The following is a 23,759-nucleotide window of genomic DNA, read 5'->3' on the forward strand; positions in this document are numbered from 1 at the left end:
AATCATCTCTGACCTCCCTGCACACGCGCCAGTCTCTCAGTCTGTTCTCTTTGACCTTCTCTGCAGATGGAGCTATTTTTAGCTTCTGCTCTGATGTTGTCATTTCTTTTTTTGTCCCACCCGTCTCAGGCACATCATCTTCTCCACTTCTAGCTTCCTCAGCTACTCTGTCCTCACTGCCTACATTTTCATACTAGGCAGTAATACTGGTCACACCACTGTTTATAAACCTTACTTTTCAGCTTATTTGGTATTCTTCTATCATGCACTACCTCTCACATTCTGTGTCAGTTGGTCACATCCACCCTGATTCGAGCTTTGACCTCCTTATTCAGAATTCCCTTCCCAGGTACCTGAATGTGTTAATCTGTTTCACCATTTACTGTTCTGTATCAATTTTTAGTTTTTTTTTTCTGATTATAAAATACTTGCTGATTCGACCCATCCAGCTCACAACTGGTTCTCACAACTTGCGTCTGTAAGGAGGTACTGCAGCTTCCACTGTAGGACTACCAGATTCAGGAACAGTTTTATCCTACAGCTGTGAGACTTATTAATACAAACACCAACCATAATACATGATACACTGAAGCCTCTTTTTTCATTTAATCCTGCTGCTCTGAGTAATTACCGCCAGCATTACTATTATGCAATATGATGGCTATACTGAGTCACATCTAAGGTTAACAAGTGTAATATGGTAACCAAACAGCTGCTATTCACTAGTCTCTATTTATTCTCTATCTTAACGGTCTAGGGGTTTGGTGGTGGGCATTTATTTATTATTTATAACTGCAGAATTGGTATTGAATCTGTTTATGCAATGTGAACTACCTCTTGCATGTCATACGTGCTATTTTCTTTCTTATGTTATTCTTTGATACCGCTGTATCTACCTTATTTGCACTGCATTTCTCTCCTGAGCTGACATTTGTAATTTCGTTTAGGCTACACTTGTGTGGTCCTAAATGACAGTAACGTTTCTTTGAATCTTTTGATTCCCTCATTTGCTGTCATGACAGCTGTCTTGTCTGTGCTCAGTTTTATCCCATGTGCCTTCAGTTTTGCATTCCATGCCTCTATCATTTGTTGAATTTGCTGTTCAGACTCTGCTCATAATGCCACATCAGCTGTATACAGCAACTGTGTACATCTGTCCCTTTTAACCTAAGTGCTAATGTAGTCCAGCACTAGTATGAACATCAGTGGACTCGGAGCCTTGTACATAATGAACATCAGTGGACTCGGAGCCTTGTACATAATGAACATCAGTGGACTCGGAGCCTTGTACATAATGAACATCAGTGGACTCGGAGCCTTGTACATAATGAACATCAGTGGACTCGGAGCCTTGTACATAATGAACATCAGTGGACTCGGAGCCTTGTACATAATGAACATCAGTGGACTCGAGCCTTGTACTTAATGAACATCAGTGGACTCGGAGCCTTGTACATAATGAACATCAGTGGACTCGGAGCCTTGTACATAATGAACATCAGTGGACTCGGAGCCTTGTACTTAATGAACATCAGTGGACTCGGAGCCTTGTACATAATGAACATCAGTGGACTCGGAGCCTTGTACATAATGAACATCAGTGGACTCGGAGCCTTGTACATAATGAACATCAGTGGACTCGGAGCCTTGTACATAATGAACATCAGTGGACTCGGAGCCTTGTACATAATGAACATCAGTGGACTCGGAGCCTTGTACATAATGAATCAATGTACATTTGATGGCCTTCATTATTCAGTTCAATTCCTTAACATGCAGCAATTTGCCTTTTGCTTACTTTGACCATCGCCTCAGAAATTCTTAACATACAGGGAAGTGGTTTGTGCCAATCCAGTTATTCAGACCCAGACCAGCTATCATAATGATCCTTTCTAGTCATCTGTACATCAAGTTTCTTGACCAAGACACATGACTGGTACAGATGGTAGTCACAGTGAGAACTTGCAACTCTTACTTTCCTCCTAAGGAAGACATTGTCAGAACAATCAAGTATTCAGATAAGATAAATTAAAAAATGTACACCCTCCATAATCACCAAGAATATTGCTTCTTGTCAGCTGGTGAACCCCACCTAACATATATATTGCAAACTGAGCTGAAATCACTAGACCCATATTATTTTCAAAATGTATTATGTACACTTAAAATGCAACAGACTATGACAAATTAAATAATGATTGGTAGCTGTCCAGCCTTGATATCACACAAAAGGAAAGTATTCGATGATGGTTATTGGTTAATTGTTCTAATTTACAGCACATTTAATTCAGGTATGATACAATTACCATACCTGTTGTATATCTAGATTTGATTTGGTTATTTAAGTTGGCTGAGATAAAGAAACCTTCTGGAATAGCAGGACAGTCAGGTTCTAGACCATCTAAAGTTCATAACCTAAATGAAGTAAGAGGACAGAGTTGCCCGATCTTCTGTAAAATTAATTTAATAATAAGTTCAATGTGTACAATCATGAAGCATAGATTCAGGGGAGGATATGAAAGAAACAAGTGTGTACCTTAAGTGACCCTAAAAATAGTCAAAATGAATACACATTCAAAAAATATGGGAATAAGGACATAGTCTTAAAATACAGAATTAGAATGGTGGGAGTCTAGGTAACATGAGAAAACAGTTTTCACAGAAAAGGTGGTAACCCCCCCCCCCCCCCATTTCCTGATGAGGTAGCAGCATTGATTGCAATATTTCATGAGTGTATATGACTGACATAAATGCACTCATGTGGAGTGGAAGTAAAAAGAGATACAAACCCCCATCAACAAATGATAGGAATCCATGATACTTTATTATTATTATTATTTAAATTCATTACAATTTGTTAACCACACAAGTGTCACTTTTCAAGGGCAACCCAGAAACACTGTGTGGTTAAATGATTTACGTCACATTGTTAACCTAGCAAAAATGTCCCTTTTTTATTCCTTCTCCCTGGCTGCCTACGTACCATCAGTCCCCGTGTGATATACATAGCCCATTCATCATGTTAGTGCCAGCCATCTAAGTACTATTCATTCTCCTGAGAGGCAAGAGCTGATTGTAAGGAGATCACCCATTTGGATATCAGAGACCCTCCCCAGCTGCTGGAGCTTGTAACACCATTTGTCAGCTTCTGAAGGATGCCAGCACTGCCAGTATTGGTAACTGTCTGCTGACCTACATGGCCACACCATGGCAGAATGCCTTAATGGCACAGAGTCCACAGGCTGCACTACTCAGACTTCCCACTGGATGTGGCCCAAGCAATGTGCCATGTCACCTCCCACCTATGAAAATGGGTGAGCTATGTGCTGCTCTCTGCCATCTTCCTCCCCTGCTCCCTCGATTTTCAATGGGCTGACATGGTTGCAATTAGGACTTTATTCCTCTGTACCACAGGAGTGAATACAAGTGTCCCTTTTCAAGGTGACCCACTGTCTGGTTCAGTGACTTGCTTGGGGTCGCACAGTAAGCAAACAGAGGTGGAGTCACTCAAACCCTGTATTCTAGGCTGCAGAAAAACAGCTAGGTAACAGCTCAGAGCGTTAATCCTCTGTGCAAACTGCCAGACAAACTAGTAAAGTTTATTCTTGTGAAGTATAAATGGTATATAGTGGTGCTCCTCTTTCTTTCAAAGGCATCAAAGATAGAGGAACCACAAGTGTCCTTACTTTAGTCTTATTACCCAGAGTGCATCGGCATGACACAAGCATCTTTACATTAGTGTTATTATCCAGAGTGCTTAGGCCAGACACACGCATCTTTACATTAGTGTTATTATCCAGAGTGCTTAGGCCTGACACAAGTGTCTTCACATTAGTGTTATTATTCAGAGTGCTTAGGCCTGACACAAGTGTCTTCACATTAGTGTTACATTATCCAGAGTGCTTAGGCCTAATACAATGACCTTTACATTAGTGTTACATTATCCAGAGTGCTTAGGCCTGACACAGGTGTCTTTACATTAGTGTTATTATCCAGAGTGCTTAGGCCTGACACAATGGTCTTTACATTAGTGTTATTACCCAGAGTGCTTAGGCCTGACACAAGTGTCTTTACATTAGTGCTACATTATCAAGAGTGCTTAGGCCTGACTCAAGGGTCTTTACATTAGTGTTACATTATCCAGAGTGCTTAGGCCTGACAAGATTGTCTTTATATTAATGTTACATTATCCAGAGTGCTTAAGTCTGGCACCAGTGTCTTTACATTAGTGTTATCACCCAGACTGCTTAGTTCTGAAACAATTGTTGTTACATTAGTGCTATTATACAGAGTGCTTAGACCTGACACAAGTGTCTTTACATTAGTGTTATTATCCAGAGTGCTTAGGCCTGACACAATGGTCTTTACATTAGTGTTACATTATCCAGAGTGCTTAGGCCTGACACAAGTGTCTTTACATTAGTGTTACATTATTCAGAGTGCTTAGGCCAGACACAATGGTCTTTACATTAGTGTTACATTATCCAGAGCGCTTAGGCCTGACACAAGTGTCGTTACATTAGTGTTATCACCCAGACTACTTAGTTCTGAAACAATTGTTGTTACATCAGTGCTATTATACAGAGTGTTTAGGCCGGACACAATGGTCTTTACATTAGTGTTACATTATCCAGAGCGCTTAGGTCTGACACAAGTATCATTACATTAGTGTTATCACCCAGACTACTTAGTTCTGAAACAATTGTTGTTACATCAGTGCTATTATACAGAGTGCTTAGGCCTGACACAAGGGTCTTTACATAAGTATTATTAACCATGTTTAGGTCCCCAGACTTAGAGAGTATGCCTAACAGTATGGATACAAATGTCACCTTTAATGCTACATTTGCATCCTGATAGTCATAGAGGATGTATTAAACCAGATTTGTAAGATGATTTTTGCTGTATTCAAAACTGTTTACTATTTTCATTTTTATAAAAGGTTATGCCTAGAAATCCACTGTTTATGGGTAAAAGCATTCATCACATGGTGGCAAAGTGTCAGTAACGTATTAAAAAATGAGCTGAAGACTTTTTGAGAGATTGCATCAAACAATAAATAAATCTCTAAATGCTCTAATTGATCTTCATTAGAAAATTACCTTTGTGAAGGTAGTAAATGTGATATTTAACTTTTGTATACTTTATATGGCTTAGGTAATCAGCAAAATTCAGTATGTACTCCATGAGCTTTACTTTCTCTCTACTTCCATTCACGTGGCTGGGTGATATGTTGTCCTACTTACAAAAGCTTATGCTTTGGAAAATGCTCTACATCCTAAATGTGCTAACCGCTGGACAGGTTAGATACGAGAGACACTGTATTGTATTCTGCAGTTGTATGTCCAGTGTAACTTTTACTGATGCAAGCCTGTTAGCCTGGGTGGGTGCCTCCCACCATATTAAGAAAGACAGTTGATTTCTTGAGGATACCTTGGTGGTGTCATACATGTGCTTACATTTCTAACTTTAAATAACTGCTCTTAATAAAGGGACTCTGCTTCTGCTAGCATTAATAAAGTCTGATTACTTAAAATGACCTTCAAGTCAGCTAACAACAGGCTGAAATGTGAGCAATAAATATCAACTACAAACAGGTTTGTTTATATAAATAAGTATTAAAAAAAGAATCCAAGTAGAAAAGCTTCTGCTAGCATTAATAAAGTCTGATTACTTAAAATTACCTTAAAGTCAGCTAACAACAGACTAAAATGTGAGCAATAAACATCAGCTACAAACAGGTTTGTTTATATAAATAAGTATTAAAAAAAAGAATCCAAGTAGAAAAGCAGGGCACTTCATTTTCAATATTCTGAAAAGTAGAAATTACCCACCTTCATTTTCAGTCTAGTAACATCCATTTAAACTAAGGCAGTGCAATATCCAAAATATGCTTTAATTCATGTAGATGTTTCCTTGAGATATTAGGTAATAAACACCCACACACTATTATTACAAGTGAATGAGACAGCATGTGTTAGTGATGACGCTTTGTCCGCATAAAGGAAAAAAGTTAAGCATGCCAGTCAGAAAGTCTTTCAGTCAGCGCAGTCCCAGAGGCAGGAGTCATGCCGTACCTCATGCATGAACAAAGGAATCCGGGTTCACAGCACACATCAAGTCTGGTTATCTGCCTGAGCCATACAGCCGTTAGTGAAGAATTGAAAAATAAGCTTTTTATTATAAATAAGCATCTTCCAACAGCACCACAAGAAATTTTTTAATATGATCAGCGAGTGTATTATGGTATGATTTTTCAAAAAAATGTAGTCAAATGATTGAGATGGCACTTCATATCACTGCAAAGGAAATATGAATCACTACTGAAGAGAAAGCAAACAGGGAAATGGCAAATAGCGAACAGATTCCTACAGTGATCAGATTCCTACAGTGATTCTCCTGTCAAAAAACAGAGCGAGGACAGCTTTACAGAAAGCAGCACACTAAACTACTCTTTCAATGACATTTAAATTGCTTCAATAAGGTACAGTATATTGTGCAGTGAACAGGACATTACTACTTCCTGTATGTTTTTATGGGTGTTCTACAAGTGCTCGAGTCTGAAGCACTCAAAACTTACTGTCTTGTAGGCAGAGACATGAGCATCTTGTAGGCTGAGTAAATTGCTGCAAACTGGAATATGACATTAGGCCAGCAGCTGACACAGGTTTGTCAAACACAATATTTGAGTTTGAGTCAAGTAAGTGTAGCAGCCATGCTAAGGGATTGGGAGCAAGTGGGGAAAGGAGTTTTTGGTATAGGAAATGTGAGGGGGATTTGAGCTCTATAGAGTGGGAAGGGACTCAGGGTTACGGAGAGGATCTTTGGGTTAGGGAGTGGGATGTTTTAGGGGGTTGGATTAGGTTGAAATATCTGTTATGGGGTATAGAGGTTGTTTTTTAGTTCGTTCCCCTAGAGGTATTCAGGAATACATTTCACAATCCCATTCCAAGTAGGGCTGCTGAGTGTGCCATATGTTTGTTGAAATGTTTTGTCACAGTCTTTTGTGGAATGATTAAGTAAACTAAAGTACATTACTTTTTCTTAAATTAATGTACAACAAAAAGAAGAGAAAAGTATTACATGGTTAGACTTTAAGGTGTTTCATAAAAATTAATTCATTCTGTGATCACTGGAGATGTATCTACTACAGTGCCTGAGTTAGGAGTTAAAGCTGAACATTTCCCAGTGGCTGCAAGTTACCTGGGTATAGCAGGATGAAGAAAGGTGGGGACAGACACCTGGATAGTCTGACCACCCTGCTACAAACCTGTGGATACTGACAATGTCTTCCTAAGTGAAAGCTCTAATACCTTTTTTACATTGTGGTGAGATTATGCTAAAGACGAGGTGTGCAACTATGACCTGAGAGGTACAGGATTTTCTGACATATGTAAAGGTTTTTACCCACATCACTGAAGAGCAGATATAGCACTAGTTTTGAAGAAATAAATAATTTGAATTTATTATGAGTTAGGTATTATAATATAATAAAGGACATCACTTTGAAAGGCAATTTTGACTATACTATTGAAATAGCTACAGGTGTGTTCCATTAACAGCCAGTTTAGAAGTTAGTCCATACTGTGAAGGACTCTTTTGAACAGGTTATGAACCTGATGCACTGCGTTTGCTGTCTCATATAAAGTAAATGATGAAATGTGATGAAGGGATGCTGCTTTGAAAGCCCATGTGCAGTTATCTACACACAGGTGAAGCATACAGTATCCAACTACAAGATACAAAAAGCACTTTTGGAAATCAGGAGGAGGTACTTAATTATGCAGATCAGACATGAATATGTTGTAAGTGGGGTTACAATGGAGATGAGTTGTATTGGCTCTCAAGCACACACTATGTTGTCAACAATATGGAAAAGTGGCCACAGATTTTTGTTTTTGTTCTGATTATACAGTCAGCTAGGAATGTGGTCCAGCAACAATATGTGGGACCTGATGAGTTTCTTCCTCATAGCCCCTCCTAAATAGGACCTGTTGGAATTAATTGCCCACACCACCCACAGGTACATTTCTTTGAGAAGGTCTTGGCATAAATTAGGAAATCCAGAAGGGTCTCTTGAATAGCAAAGAAATAGGACATGTATGTGTCTAATGCCTCAGTTTATCAACAGAAGATGTTATTGATGCAAACTCTGTGGCGTCCGTATTATAGCCTGAGTCACAGAGCAACAGAAGCAGAAAAGGAAAACAGAAGATCTGAAATGACCACCATGGGTAGCAGGACGATTGGGGTATGTAATGTAAAATTGTGCTAAGTGATGGAGAAGAAGGCCTGTCTGTCTGATGGAACTAAAGTTTTTTTTTTTTCTGTAGATATGTCATGTTTACAGGACTGCATTTTTGTAAAGAGGATATAACCTCATTTTCCTATATCATTATTCAAGGGATTTTTTTTATATTGTGAGTCTCTGGATGAGAGTGAGTAGTAATTTAATTTTCCCATGGGGTAGTACAGGATTATAATTACTATGGAAATACACTAGAGAAGTGACTGAGTCCCTTCAGTTTATCCATGTGTTTTCTCCTGTACATTGGGGTTCGCCACACCTGCCTTTTGGGCTACTACAGCTTCTATTTACTTCTTGGAGGGGAGAATGGAGAGGGAAAGTTACATTAGAGCAGGACATCAAGGTCCAAAACCGTTGAATAGACATGTGCTTTTATGAGGCATTTGAGCTGTGATCAAGAGAGGTTAAAAGGGACGTAATCAAAATTTTATTGTTCTGCATTAGCAACATACTCAGGTGAAGATCACGGGAAAGTTTGGGGGCTTCTGAATATTAATTAATCAGGGCCACATTTGGATGTGTGCACAGTATTATGTTCGGCTATGACCATGTAGGAAGTTATATGTGAACTGGAAGGTAACATGTTACTAGGAGCTGCTCTGTGTCTTTCCTCAGTGCACAGGTCAGATGGAGACTGTGGGACACCTATTAACACAGACAAACAGAATTAGAGGATTATGTCAGGCTTCTTCTCTTTTGGGGTCCTGTCGGGATGCCTACTCCAGAGACTAATTTTTTTACATGTAATTATAGGGGTCATAATTAAGTAATTTGCATTAAGGGGACAAGGGGCTTTCTGATATATGTCATACTGTTGTCAAGATAATGCCCACGTCCACATTCAGGAGATCATAAAAGAATTTTTGGGGAGGTATTGCAATTTATATGACAATAAGAAAAGTTACAGATAGAAGGTTTTCTTTTTAAGGGAATCTGTTTTTGGGCATTACTTTTGAAAAGTTGCAGAGACCTAAACATTGACAACTAATTAGTAAACGCATTAATAATTTATTGAGAGGGTAGCTAAGTAGTCGTACTACTTTTTCCTCAATAAGTGCAATGATATCCATCTGAGCTATCACCTGCTCAGGTAAATGCATCCTGAAATTAATGTTTCATCTGAAGGAGGGCAACTTAGGAGTGTGCTGCACCCCCCCCCCCCCAAGAGACGAATAGTGCCAGTACTGGGATATAAACTAGAATTTGGATTCAACTCACACTGTAATGATCTTCCCAGCAGTAAAGGCAAGTATGCTAATGGGTGAGTTACTAAAACTATACAACTCCTTTCCTTTAAGTAGGAAGCATCAACGGCAATAGAGGATTCATTATCTAGGAATTTAGCCTTGCAGTTTTGCAGATGTCTAAAACACAACAGTCTGCATTAGGCTTTCTCTGGCAAGTTCTCATCTGTAGTAAGGCATCAAGACTATCACATGTATTATCAATCGTGCAGACACTCCAACTTTCACCCACTAGTTAGATATCTAAAACCTAGCTGTGTTAAAATAAGACACACAGATAATGCATAGCAGAACTCTAAAACATTTGCAGGTCTTTATTGCATTCCATTAGCTGCAGGAACTTTAATAAGGGCTGAGGAGCATCACCAACCTGAAAAAAGACGCTGACTTGGTGGACCAGATAGTTTTATTAAACTCTCTTATTTCTGTTGGAAACAGCCACAGCTCTTTTCTGTGGTTCAGAAATTTCCTGGACAGCAGAATCTGAAGTCCAAACTGGTTCTTCCTTCTCTCCTTCCCCACCTCTAATGAAAAGACTACCTCAAAAATCCATCTTATCCCTCTGTTTTTTTCTCTGTTTACTAATCGATGATTAAAGGACCTTTTACAGCTCATTACCATTTTAGGAATAAACTTTGTGTATGGACTACAGTTTCCAAGCACTAGTTGTCAGATGATGTGGTCATCTTCACAGCTCAAGTCTTCTTAATCTGTTATCAAAACACAACTTAAAGATGACATTTTCCTATTCCATAACTTTAGTCAAAACGCAAAAATTGTAATTGTCTGGTACTAAACCAAAGGTATCCAGCATATCCACTCAATGGGTCATTTAGCTTAGCAATTAACTACCCTTAGAAACAACCACTAACTTGAAATACCTAAGTATTGGCTTGAATAAAATCAACATTTCCATCAATATATCTCTACTACTAAAACAAAAGTCATCTCCTACTTTTCTGGTCCAAAAATCCCTGTTCCTCTCCCCTGCTACTATGGCAGCCACAAGCAAAGGGATTCTGGAAGCATCAGAAGAATATGGCCTTCCAATTATAGTCAAAGCGTCCTCTCTATTAACTACAAGTAAAAGTATCTGCAGTATCATATACTTGGTTCCTCAAACTGAGCATCACTGGAATGCTCTTCAAAAGCCAAAATGGTTTCCAGTTAAACAAAGATGCACTTTGATCCTCACCCCTTTTACCTATAAACTCAAACCTACAGATCTTCCCCTTTTATGTCAGCAGATTAACATTAACATACACTGCCTGTCACCTTGAGTAACAATCCCACAAAACTCACTCCTTAATTCCCCTCTGGGAATAAACTTCATGTATGGACTACAGTTTCCAAGCCCTAGTTCTCTGCATTTGGGAATTAATCCAACTAAAGATATGATCACTACCATCCTACCAAGCCTTCCACAACCATCTTAAAAAGTGAATAATAAAGTTTCCTGTAAGCTAGACACAGTAGGTAGAATAACCTAAATCCATTCTCCTCCTTCTGGTCTCTTAATTTTCTTTATATTGCACTCTTGTTATCCTACCTATGACATTTCCACATACCCCCCTCCTCCTTTCTCATCTTTTCTACCTTATTTCCAATTTTTCTCTACTTTCCCTCCTATCTGCAGTACTGTATATAGTGAATAGTTACTATGTATAATGAATTTTGATTCATTTATGTAATCTGTTTTACAGTTTAAATGGCAATATTTTTAAATAGTTGTACTTTCTCTTTTACTTACAATAATATTTGTGTTATAGCGTTAATTGCTTGCTTGTATAACATGCTTTGCCACTGATGATGATGGATGATTCCATTTTAAAAAGTCATTTTTATCTTTTATCTAGTGTATTGTCCTGGGCTGACCCTGTAAACTGTCCATTGGGATCTAAACCAATTAACAAATGAAAAATAAAATCAAATAAAACAAAATATAGTATCATGTAATGATGATGATGCTATTAAAAAAAATGATTTTTTCATGTCAAAAGTGCACAAAGCAAAAATGTGTGCCTTCTCAACCACAGGTTATTTATTTATATATCCTTCTGTTTCCATTTCTCATAGTGCTGAAGATGGCAAAAAGAAAGGAATGTTCCTTTACTTAAGTGTCTACAACAGGAACATCACAGAGCAAAACAGTTAAACACTGTTGCAGACAATCACTCTCAGGGCAGATAACCAGACTTGGCTAACTAGTTGTTCATTCAGCACTGCAAGACACTGCTGCTTCCCCACCTGCTGCAGGGTCCTCCAGTCGGATGTATCCCCCCGGTGGCAAGTTTACCAGTTCATAGATGACCTGTCCATTCAGCCCTTTGTCGGAGTCCACTGCTGACACTGAGATTAGGGTCGTACCTGGTGTGGCACCCTCAAGAATCCTCTCTGTATATGAAGTTACCCCGAAAGGCCGGAACCGGGGTGCATTGTCATTGACATCCAGAATGTTCACTGTCAGCTTGGCTGGAAAAAATGAAACAGATTATATAAATTACCTACCCACTTCTTCTGTACTACATAAATACAATACCTGCTTACTTCCTAGACCTTATATTGTGTTATGTACATTCACTAAAATGTTGAATGTAACTATTTCACAGCTGTAAGCAACTGTCATAGACAATAAATATGTTATACACAATATGATGGACTTTCATACTGAGGTTCAGAAGTGCAGGACCATAAAAACAATTATATTTTATCCTGGTTTCAATGATGTATTGAAGAAAATATTAATACACTTAATCAGAAACTTTTAGCATTAACAACAATGAACTTAAAACTCATACCGCTCAACTTCTTTGCTCAAAAATTCTTGACAAAGTCAAAAATAATGTTGGGTATGTGGGCAATGGACCAATTATGGAATTTTTTTGTTTGTTTGTTTGTTTTACTCTATTTCACTGAAAGTTAATTAAACACCACCTCAGGATTTGCCAAGTTGCACATGCAGTCACTGTACCACAGGTACCAATATGATTCTATCATAATTCACATGGGTGTTACAGACCCGAGATGTACTTCCCTGGACTACGTGAAGAGAGACAGTGTTCATCTTTCTGAATAAGTATCTCAGGCAGATAAGTGCCTTGTGTTGAGCAGCATGCAACCTTCAACAAGATGATGCCACAGTATGAGCAAAAGATAATTGACTTCAATAACTGGCTTAGTTTCTGGTGTATTTGTCAGCATGGGAGGACATGGTAAACAAACCAAATATATTTTTTGTAAAGGATGGTCTTCAGTTGTCCCCCCAAAGCTTCCAAATATTAGCTAAACCTTTAGCCCCTCCCCTTAGAGCCTTTTTAGGGAGTGCCAAACAAACCTGTGCCATTACCAAGACATGGTTTAAATCTGCAGAAAGTACACCAGTAGTACAAGGCTCCAGTGTCTTCCACACATTTAGACAATTAGCTGCACAGACAGGGACAAAAGGTGGAGGCATCTCAATCTTCACTAGCAGTAAGTATAACTAAGTTGGCTAAACAGGATGATGCACTGGTATTTATCCATGTGCAAATCATGGATAAAGTCCTATTCCATATCTTAGCAGGTTACAGGTCACCTTATATGTCCCAGGAATCCCATAACTTGTACTTAGACCTACTGGAAACGTTCAGCATTTAATCAAATACCGTATTTATGGGAGATTTTAACAACCCCTCTATAGACTGGGAAGCATACACCGCCTCAAACCACAGGTGCAATTATTTCTGGACCTTACAAACACAAATACCCTTGACCAGATAGTGCACACATCCACCAGAGGTTGAAAGATACTGGAAAAGCTGTTCACTGATATGGAAGAATGACACCCACCCACCAGTGTCATATCCCCACTGGTTAGGTTGGACCACAAAGGTGTCTCCTTCAAAATAAAAATCAACTCAATAACCCCAGTAAACCATGTAACAGTTAAGAACTATTCCAGAGCTAACTACATCCTACTAAGTGATAGTTTTCCAAAATTCAATGCCTTTCCTAACCTGAGTTTATAGCAACTTATTTAGAATTGTTCATGGAGACCCTGTACAACTATGCAAGTGGCTGTATAAAGTCTTTTGTATCTACTAGAAGTAACCCAAAAACAAACTCTAAAAACAAATCACACTGGTGGAATCCTAACTTTAATGGGGTATATAATGAAAGAAAAAAAGCATAAAATTAGGAATAGTAACTCCCATAATGGTAAGTGCTCTCTAATTAAACTAAACAGGAAACTAAGGGGACTAACTAAGTCCAACAAGGCCAGTTATAAGGTCAAGATAACCTCACAGGTTAAAGAGAGCCACACAACTTTCTACAGCTGTGTCCAAAACCTCAAAGGCAGTACACAGCAGTGTGCTGAAATGGTGAGCAGACTGACCTAGTGAATGTGCTGGCTAAGAAATTCAGCTCAAACTTCACCGCCCACTACTCCCTACCTCCCTTCATGAAACACCTAACGTAACTACCCCAGATATTAGCTGGGAGCAAGACCTGGTGGCACTTGCCAAAGTAAAAGCACAGTCTCAGTGGAACCCAACAATATCTGAGGATGCCTCTCTCTTTTTCTTAATTTCTCAAAGTCTTTTGGGTTTTTAATACCATGATGGGAATGGTACCCATGCCCAAGTCAAAATGTTCATAAAATTATTATTGTTTCAATCTTTGATGTTAGCCAGAAGTGCTGTTCGCTGCATCTGCAATTTGCCCCGTAATGATTCCTCCTGCAATTCATACAGAGTTACATGTATTGGTAACATATCTAAGTATGACTGTAAATTCTTTTTTATAAGACCCATTGCTCCTACTACTACTGGAACTGCCTGCGTATCTTTCTTCCACATTGCCCTTGTTTCTGCCTGCAAATTCTGGTATTTTATGACTATGTGTCTCTCTGTACGTAAGACACTGTAGTCACTGAGTGTAGCAGTTTCAGTGATCAATGCTACTTATGTTTTTTTTTTGGACTACTACATCTGGTTTTCTTGTATTTTTTTTTTTTTTTTTGAAATGTTGGTAATGGATGATCCCATCTATTATAAATGCCATTTTCTAGAATGCTTTCTGGCTCATGTTTCCAATGTTTTCATCTACTTCAGTATTATAATGTTTGCACAATCCCCAATGCAACAGTCTTGCTACATTATTACGCCTTTCGGTATACAGTCCTTCTGCTATTAGTATATCATAACCAGCAACAAGATGTGTGACCGTTTCCAATTCTGTTTTACAAAACCTGCATTTGTTTCTTTCTCGCACATGTTCAATGGACTTTGTAAACCAGTCTGTATGTAGTCCACTATCTTGGGCTGCCAATATTAGCCTTTCGTCTTTTGGTTTAAATTTACCTCTCCTTAACCATTCCTGGATTCAATCCTGGATCAACATGAGGTTGTTCCAAGAGTTCTCAATTCTTGCAACTATATTTATGCATTTTCCACATTTCTTGCCTTCTCATCTGATCCTTCACCTTATATTCTTTCTTTTGTTTTTTTTTTTGGCACATTTAGTTGCTGCCTGACTTTTAAATGGAATAAACCAGCATTACAACTGTTTCTGAAGAAGTTCTGTTTGTTTTAGAATGAAAGCGCTTAAGCTTAATTAAAATATGGCTTTGTGACATTCTGCACAGCATTTTTTTAGCCAGAAGTTAGGTACTGCATCTGGGCTTGCGGTTTTCAGATTAGGAGCTTTTGTTATCTTTGTTTCAATCTCTCTGGAAGCTAATCATTCCATTTCATATTCTGTACATTTGAACTTCTTGTTCTTTTACTTCTTCTATGCACTTAGCGTTATGTTCCACAGGATCTTCATAGATATTTCAACAAAATGTATCTATTTCTTCTTTTTTGGTAGTGTTTAAATTCCTTTTACCTTGTTTTTCAATTCTCTATAAAACTTTTTTGGGCCATCAGTAAATGACTTGTTTTTGGACTTTTCCCTTATATTTATCTGCATATCTTCTACGTTTTTCTGCTTACATTGATAGTTTTCGTTTTCTATTTGTAATGGTGCACAGATCTGTTCGGATAGTGCACATTGTTTTTATCATGTCTATCTTTGAATATTTTTGTCAATCTGTTCTCTCTTCTATACTCCTTGTCTTAATTTCTTTATAGTTTTCTCTATTCAATATTTCCATGACTGCAATGGATTTCTCTCCTTCCTCTCCCTCACTACTCTGTTTTTGTGGAAAGACACTATCTATTAATTTAGCTGCATAGTAAGATATCAAATTTACTTCTGCTATATCACATGAATTTCTATGGGTACTCCTAATTACTGTGTTTATTTTTTTATCAAATGTCTAACTTTTTGGGTTTCATTGACTTTCTGTAGCCTATTTCTTTCACTGATCTTAATATGTCTGTCCATTTCTATTAAATCAAGCAACTCTTAGATCATTTTCTTCTAAACTGAGGGCACTTCTTTGTTCTCCATTTCCTGCAGGCATTCTATAGAAAGTTCCAGAGCATCTTTCTGTGTCACATTCTCTTAAGTTTCATCGTGTGTCACCTGTTGCTCTTTCATATGTGAGTTCACTGGCCTATCACTATACAACATTAACTGCATTACAGTTGCCAGAGTTTCCTGTTCCTTCAATTGCTGTGCAACTCCAACTGAATTTTTGTACTGCTTTCCTATGAAAGGCTCCAAAGTATCTTCATATGGCACCTGATGAGATGTTTCCTGCTCCACTGGTTTCTCCATAGTTTGGGGATCATTTGCTCTATCCTGCTGTGATGTTATTGGAGTTAGATTTTCTGCTCCACTGGTTTCTCCATAGTTTGGGGATCCTTTGCTCTATCCTGCTGTGATGTTATCGGAGTTAGATTTTCTACAGTAAATCCTTCACTTCGTAGGAATTCCATGACCTCAGTTTCTATTTAACGTCTCCATTACTAATTCTCTTTTCTACTTTTCCTTTTAGTTTTCTTATTTTTTTGTAAAATTGTTCATGTCCGGATGCTTTTGCCTGTATTTCTCTTGACATATCTTTGGTGTTGCTCTTTTTGTGTTGGTTAGTTTTGCTTTCTCCTTTACATAGACATTGCACCAAATTAAATGTAATTTTCATTCCCATGTCCATATTTTTTCTTCTTCTGTCTCCTGCTATTCTTGTTTCTCCTTTCTTTGGGGACTCATTGTTCCATCATGCTGTGATATAACCTGTGTTATTTTCTGCACTAAATTCTTCACTTCGTAAGAACACCATAACGTCATCCTCATCATTTGTTTTACTTCTGTTTACTAATCTTTTGTTCTCCATTCCCTCTTTGTGATCTTATTTCTTTATTGTGAATTTTTCCATATAGGATCAAAAGAAGATTATTAGCCTATCGACCAGGAAGTCATTTTAAACCTAGCCATTTCATCTCAATGTAATACCATGAAAATTGCTAGTCAATATCCAAGCTTACATTTAGTGATGACTGCCTGTGTCCAGGAGGGTTGTGGGTACTATCCCCAGTAAGAATTTATGGTGCCCCATCAACTCGTCCAGGGTCCTCTTGAACAGTGTCATACAGATGCTCGGTTTCACATGTATTGGTAGGCTGTTCCAAAGACGTGGCAGTCACTGGGAAATAAATCTGTCCCACCAGCAGGCCATATTTAGGCCCCTGAAATGGGTAGTTCTACTCCTGTTTGATTTACTGAAATGCAGCAAGTTCATTAGGTTGCCCGAAGGAGAACAGGAGGGCAAAGGCATGCCCGAAAGCAGGAAGAGAGGAGGAAGGTTAGGAGTGTAGTAGTGAGGGTAGGAACTTTGAATGTTGGCAGTATGACTGGTATAGGAAGAGAGCTAGCTGATATGATGGAGAGAAGGAAGGTTGATATATTGTGCGTGCAAGAGACCAGATGGAAGGGAAGTAAGGCCAGCTGTTTAGGAAACGGGTTCAAATTGTTCTATCATGGTGTGGATGCCAGGAGAAATGGGCTAGGGGTTATACTAAAGGAACAATATGCCAAGAGTGTTTTAGACGTGAAGAGAGTGTCTGACAGAGTGATGTTTATGAAGCTCGAAATTGATGGTTTAATGATGAATGTTGTTAGTGCATATGCTCCACAAGTTGGGTGTGCAATGGATGAGAAAGAGACATTTTGGAGTGAGTTGGATGAAGTTGTGGTGAGTGTACCCAAGGGTGAGAGACTAGTGATTGGAGCGGACTTTAATGGGCATGTTGGTGAAGTGAACAGAGGGGATGAGGAAGTGATGGGTAGGTATGGTGTTAAGGAGAGGAATGCAGAAGGTCAGATGATTGTGGATTTTGTGAAAAGGATGGACATGGCTGTAGTGAATACATATTTTAAGAAGAGGGAGGAGCATAGGGTGACGTACAAGAGTGGAGGAAGATGCACACAGGTGGATTATATCCTATGTAGGAGGGCCAGTCTGAAGGAGATTGGAGACTGTAAAGTGGTGGCAGGGGAAAGTGTAGTTAAGCAGCATAGAATGGAGGACTGTAGGATGACGTTGGTGATCAAGAAGAGGAGGAGGAGTGTGAAAGCAGTGCCAAGGATTAAATGGTGGAAGTTAAAAAAGGGTGACTGTGAAGTGGAGTTTAGGGAAGAGTTAAGACAGGCACTGGGAGGCAGTGGAGAGTTACCGAATAGCTGGGTAACTACAGCAGAACTAGTAAGGGAGACTGCTAGAAAGGTGCTTGGTGTGACATCTGAACAGAGGAAGGAGGACAAGGAGACCTGGTAGTGGAATGAGGAAGTACAGGAGAGTATACAGAGGAAGAGGCTGGCGAAGAAGAAGTGGGATTGTCAAAGAGATGAAGAAAGTAGACATGAGTATAAGGAGATGAGGCGCATGGCAAAGAGAGAGGTGGCGAAAGCTAAGGATAAGGCATATGGAGAGTTGTATGAGAGATTGGACACTAAAGAGGGAGAAAAGGACCTGTACCGATTGGCTAGACAGAGGGACAGAGCTGGGAAAGATGTGCAGCAAGTAAGGGTGATAAAGGATAGTGAGGGAAAGGTACTCACAAGAGAGGAGAGTGTGTTGAGTAGATGGAAAGAGTATTTTGAGAGGCTGATAAATGAAGAGAATGAGAGAGAGAGAAGGTTGGATGATGTGGGGATAGTGAATCAGGAAGTGACACAGATTAGCAAGGAGGAAGTAAGGACAGCTATGAAGAGGATGAAGAATGGAAAAGCTGTTGGCCCAGATGACATACCAATGGAAGCATGGAGGTGCTTAGGAGAAATGGCAGTGGAATTTTTAACTAGATTGTTTAATGAAATTTTGGAAAGTCAGAGGATGCCTGAGGAGTGGAGAAAAATTGTTTTGGTACCTATCATTAAGAATAAGGGTGATGTGCAGAGCTGCAGTAACTACAGAGGGATAAAACTGACCAGTCACAGCTTGAAGTTATGGGAAAGAGTAGTAGAAGCTAGATTAAGAAGGGAGGTGATGATTAGTGATCAGCAGTATGGTTTCATGCCAGGAAAGAGCACTACAGATGCAATGTTTGCTCTGAGAGTGTTACTGGAGAAATACAGAGAAGGTCAGAAGGAGTTGCATTGTGTCTTTGTAGACTTGGAGAAAGCATATGACAGGGTGCCTAGAGAAGAGTTGTGGTATTGTATGAGGAAGTCGGGAGTGGCAGAGAAGTATGTAAGAGTGGTACAGGATATGTATGAGGGTAGTGTGACACTGGTGAGGACTGCAGTGGGAGTGACAGATCCGTTTAAGGTGGAGGTGGGATTACATCAAGGATCAGCTCTGAGTCCTTTCTTATTTGCAGTGGTGATGGACAGGTTGACAGATGAGATCAGACAGGAGGCCCCGTGGACTATGATGTTTGCAGATGACATTGTGATCTGTAGTGAGAGTAGGAATCAGGTTGAGGAGACTCTGGAGAGGTGGAGATATGCTCTAGAGAGCAGAGAAATGAAGGTCAGCAGGGCTAAGACAGAATATATGTGTGTAAATGAGAGGGAGGGTAGAGGAATGGTGAGGATGCAGGGAGTAGAGTTGGTAAAGGTGGACGAGTTTAAGTATTTGGGCTCAACAGTTCATAGTAATGGTGAATGTGGAAGAGAGGTGAAGAAGAGAGTACAGGCAGGGTGGAATGGGTGGAGAAGAGTGTCAGGAGTGATTTGTGACAGACGGGTACCAGTAAGAGTGAAAGGGAAGGTCTACAAGAGGGTAGTGAGACCAGCTATGTTATATGGGTGGAGACAGTGGCACTGACAAAAAGGCAGGAGTCAGAGCTGGATGTGGCAGAGTTAAAGATGTTAAGATTTGCACTCGGTGTGACTAGGATGGATAGGATTAGGAATCAGTATATTTGAGGGTCAGCTCATGTTGGACAGTTTGGAGACAAATCAAGAGAAACGAGATTGCGTTGGTTTGGACATGTGCTGAGGAGGGATGATGGGTATATTGGGAAAAAGATGCTAAGGATGGAGCTGCCAGGTAAGAGGAAAAGAGGAAGGCCTAAGATAAGGTTTATGGACCTGGTGAGAGAGGACATGCAGGCGGTTGGTGTAACAGAGCAAGATGCAGAGGATAGGAAGAAATGGAAAGAGATGATCCGCTGTGGTGACCCCTAACGGGAAAAGCCAAAAGATAATGATGATGAGCAAGTTCATTAGGTTTGGGTCTTGGATTGCTCTGTAAGCCAGACATAAGTCTCCCCTATGAAGTCCAAATAACATGGAGTACAGTGACAGGGACTTTAGTCTGTTTGTGTAAGGCATATGCCAAAGCCCCTTGATCTTCTTTGTTAGAAACCTTTGAGGTCTCTCCAGTTGCTGCAGATGCTTTGTACAGTACATGCCAAATGGGGCATAATACTCAATTATGGGCAGGATTAGTGCCAAGTACAGAGGGGTTATTACCTCTTTTGCTCTCAAGGTGATGCCTTTACTAATCAAGTGTGCTACTTAGAAAGTCTTCCCTACTACATTAGACACATGGTGGTTGAAGTAAAGGTTGCAGTCAACTTGTGATCCCAGGTCCCTTACCACTTTATGGATTACTTAGGGTACTGTTTTTGCTTTGATAGTGTGAAGGGACATTGTTTGTGCCAAAGGGAATGATTATGCATTTCTTTGCATTCAGTTTGAAACCATGACTGATACACCAATCGTTGGTCCATGTGAGACCCTCCTGGAGTACACTGGCATAGGTTCATAGGTAGGTACTAGGCTATGGGCCCAAGGGCCTACGTAAGCCTAGCCAACAAGGTTCCCTGGCTTACGCCACACAAGAAAGTTATTTTCCTGTGCCACTGTTGAGCAGAGACACAGAAGTGATCCCCGGGGTGTATTTCCTATTTCCCATCCACTCATCAAGATTTTTCTTGAAGAGGGCTAATGAAGAACTTTGCTTGACATAGATGGGTAGCCTGTTCCAGAGTATGGGAAGTCCCTGGGACAGGAATCTATCCCTCCAGCATGTCCTGTTTATTGTGGTGACAAGGTTTAGGTCCCTAGAGCGTGTAGCTCGGAGGGATTGGAATTTCTTTAGGTGTAGCATGTCCAACAGCTCTGGGTTTGACATACCTTTATATGTTAGGCAGAGATCACCTTGGAGTAGGCGATATGCTACGGAGTAAAGCTGGAGTTTTTTGTGATGGTCAGTGTAGGGCATTTGTTTGAGGCCAGTAATCCTCTTTGTGAGGTACTTCTGTGGCCTTTCCAGCTGCTGCAGATGTCTTGTGAGGTACATTCCAAAAGGGGCGTTGTACTCTATAATGGGTCTAATGAGTGTCGAGTAGAGAGGACCATTGACCTCTTTTTTTCTGGATAAGAACCCTTTTATGATGAGGTGTGCCATGTAGAATGACTTCCTGACTACTGTGGCGATGTGACTATCAAAGGAGAGACTACTGTCCACCTGGGTCCCAAGGTCTCATCACACATTCAGTGTTAAGTAGATTGCTGCCTATGTTGTAGTTCATGGGTACAGAGTTTTTACCAAAGGGAGTGACACTGCACTTTTTGGCATTGAGCTTGAGGCTGTGGCTCTGACACCAGGCATCTTTCTCAGTGAGGTCCTTCTGCAGGATTGTCCACATCATTTGGGGACTTGACTATGGCTCCTAGTTTGCAGTCATCTGCGAACTTCATTAGCCAGAGGCCTTCTGTGTTAGCCTGTACTTCAGAGAAGTAGATACCAAACGGCAGAGGTCCCAGGACGGAACCCTGTGGTACTCCACTTGTCACTGCTTTGAGGTCAGATTTGGAGTCTAACTTTTACAGTGTGGGTTCTGTCAGTGAGCCAATTGGCAACCCATCTTGTGACATAGCGATTTATACCTAGTTTTGTGAGTTTAGCTACAATTCCAGAATGGGGATGGTGTCGAAAGCCTTGGTGGTCAAGATAGGCTGTGTGAACCACCTTACCCCCCTCATCTATGGCTTTGTTGACTGCCTCAAAGAAGTTGATCAGGTTCAGGAGGCATGATATGCCTTTCACAAACCTGAACTGGGTGGGATCCAGAGTTTGGAGGTTACCAACGTCTTTGTTAATGAGTTCCATGATGATACGTTCCATGGCCTTGCAGACCAGGCTCGTCAGGCTAATAGGTCGATAGTTCCCGGGATCAGTGGTGGCTCCCCCTTTGTGGAGTGGGATAACTGTTGCTGTTTGCCATTCAGTGGGCACAAAGCCTGATGCGAGGCTATTATTGAGCATGGTGCTTAAGTGGGGAGCCAGTTCATTCTGAAGTTCATGTAAAACGCAGCCTGGGATGTTGTCCGGTCCCATGAATGCTGTGTTTTTGGCTTTAGAGAGTGCAGCTTTTACCTGCATAGTTGTGATTACAGGGACTCTGCATTTTTTCTGTATAAATATGGGCCCTTTAGGAGGTGGGGGGTAAAGTTAGCACTGAACCTATCTGCCAGGATGTTGGCAATATCAGTTGGTTCTGTAATTTTCGTGCCGTTGTGCTGTAACTCAGAGCAGATCTGGGTGTTGCCATTGAGATTCTTGACATAGCTATAGAATGCTTTGTGGTTGTCCTTAGAATTAGTGGCGATTTTGTTTTCGTAACTAGCTTTGGAGGATCTTATAAGGGATTTCAGCTTCTTACTGAGGCTGACCAGGGAGCTCCTCCACTCATGGGATTTTACTCTCTTTTGCAACAGTTTCTTCTTTCTGTTGTACAGTTTGTTTATGGCAGGGGACCACCAGATTGGCTGCCTTTTTTTGGAGGATAGTGACTTGGTTCTGTTTGGGATAGCACGATCCATGCACTCGTGTTAAGTAGAGTATATTTGTGTAGGATTCAGCAGTTGTAACTGTATTGTCCATCTGCATGGGTGTCATGAAGTTTACCACTTCTGTCTTAAGAAGCATGAAGTTGGCTTTGGAGAAATTTTTTACCATGGTTTCCTTAATGGGGGGTGGGATGTTGATATCAAGGGTGATTAGCTTATGGTCGGATCGGACCAACGAGGACTTGACTTTAGGTGTGGAACACCGGTCATTCATGTTGGTAATGACTTGGTCTAGGATATTGTTTCCCCTGGTGGGGGGGGGGGGTGTGGATAAGTTGATCCAGGGCATTGGAGTTTATGAATTCCAGAAAGCGTTGAGCTAAGGAGTTGGTACACGAGTAGTTTTCACAGTTAATGGTGGGGTAGTTGAAGTCGCCCATTATTAGGGTGTTTGGTTGAACTCTAATATTTTCCAGTACATCAAGAAAAGAGGAATGGGAATCCTGGGGCATGGTGGGGGATCTGTAGCAAGCTACAATTTGGATTGCAGTTTTGCCCAGAGTTAGTTGCACTTGGATAACCTCGGATGCATTATGCTGAGCAACTAGCCTGGAGGTGTGGATATCCCTAATGAATATGGACACACCTCCACCTTTGTTGTTTCAGTACAGGTTACATGGCCGAAAAGTGTGGCATGAGTTATAGCCTGGTAGTGCAGTGGTGCTCTCTGGAGCCTTGACCCAGGTCTCAGTCAGTGGGCAGATATCGATGTTCTCCATTTTAAGGAGTGCCTCGAGTGAGTGCATTTTGAGAGGTTTAAACCATTTGCGCACTTTTTGTTATTACTGTTGCATTGCACAGAATGGGTAAAGAACTTGCTACTAGCCCTCGGGCTTAGTAACCTCCCAGAACTGAGGTTTAAACCATTTGTGCACTTTTTACAGTTGCATCAGCATGAAACGGGTAAAGTATATGCTACTAGACCCTCGGGCTTTGTACTGTTCCTGAACAGAGGTTTAGCATGCTCCTACTTA

General features: G+C 40.3%; 1 protein-coding gene across 1 annotated transcript in view; it reads right to left on the bottom strand.

The window, feature by feature from the left end:
* CDH23 (cadherin related 23) overlaps positions 1-23,759 on the bottom strand; it is a 2,508,764-nt gene that overhangs the window by 356,762 nt on the left and 2,128,243 nt on the right. Inside the window, exon 29 of the mRNA XM_044056944.1 lies at positions 11,920-12,024. Within this exon, the coding sequence (XP_043912879.1) occupies positions 11,920-12,024 (105 nt within the window). The remainder of the gene's footprint in view (positions 1-11,919; positions 12,025-23,759) is intronic.

This window comes from Protopterus annectens, chromosome 14.part0, assembly GCF_019279795.1.
Source record: "Protopterus annectens isolate FY-2018-M chromosome 14.part0, PAN1.0, whole genome shotgun sequence".
Classification (NCBI taxonomy): domain Eukaryota; kingdom Metazoa; phylum Chordata; order Ceratodontiformes; family Protopteridae; genus Protopterus; species Protopterus annectens.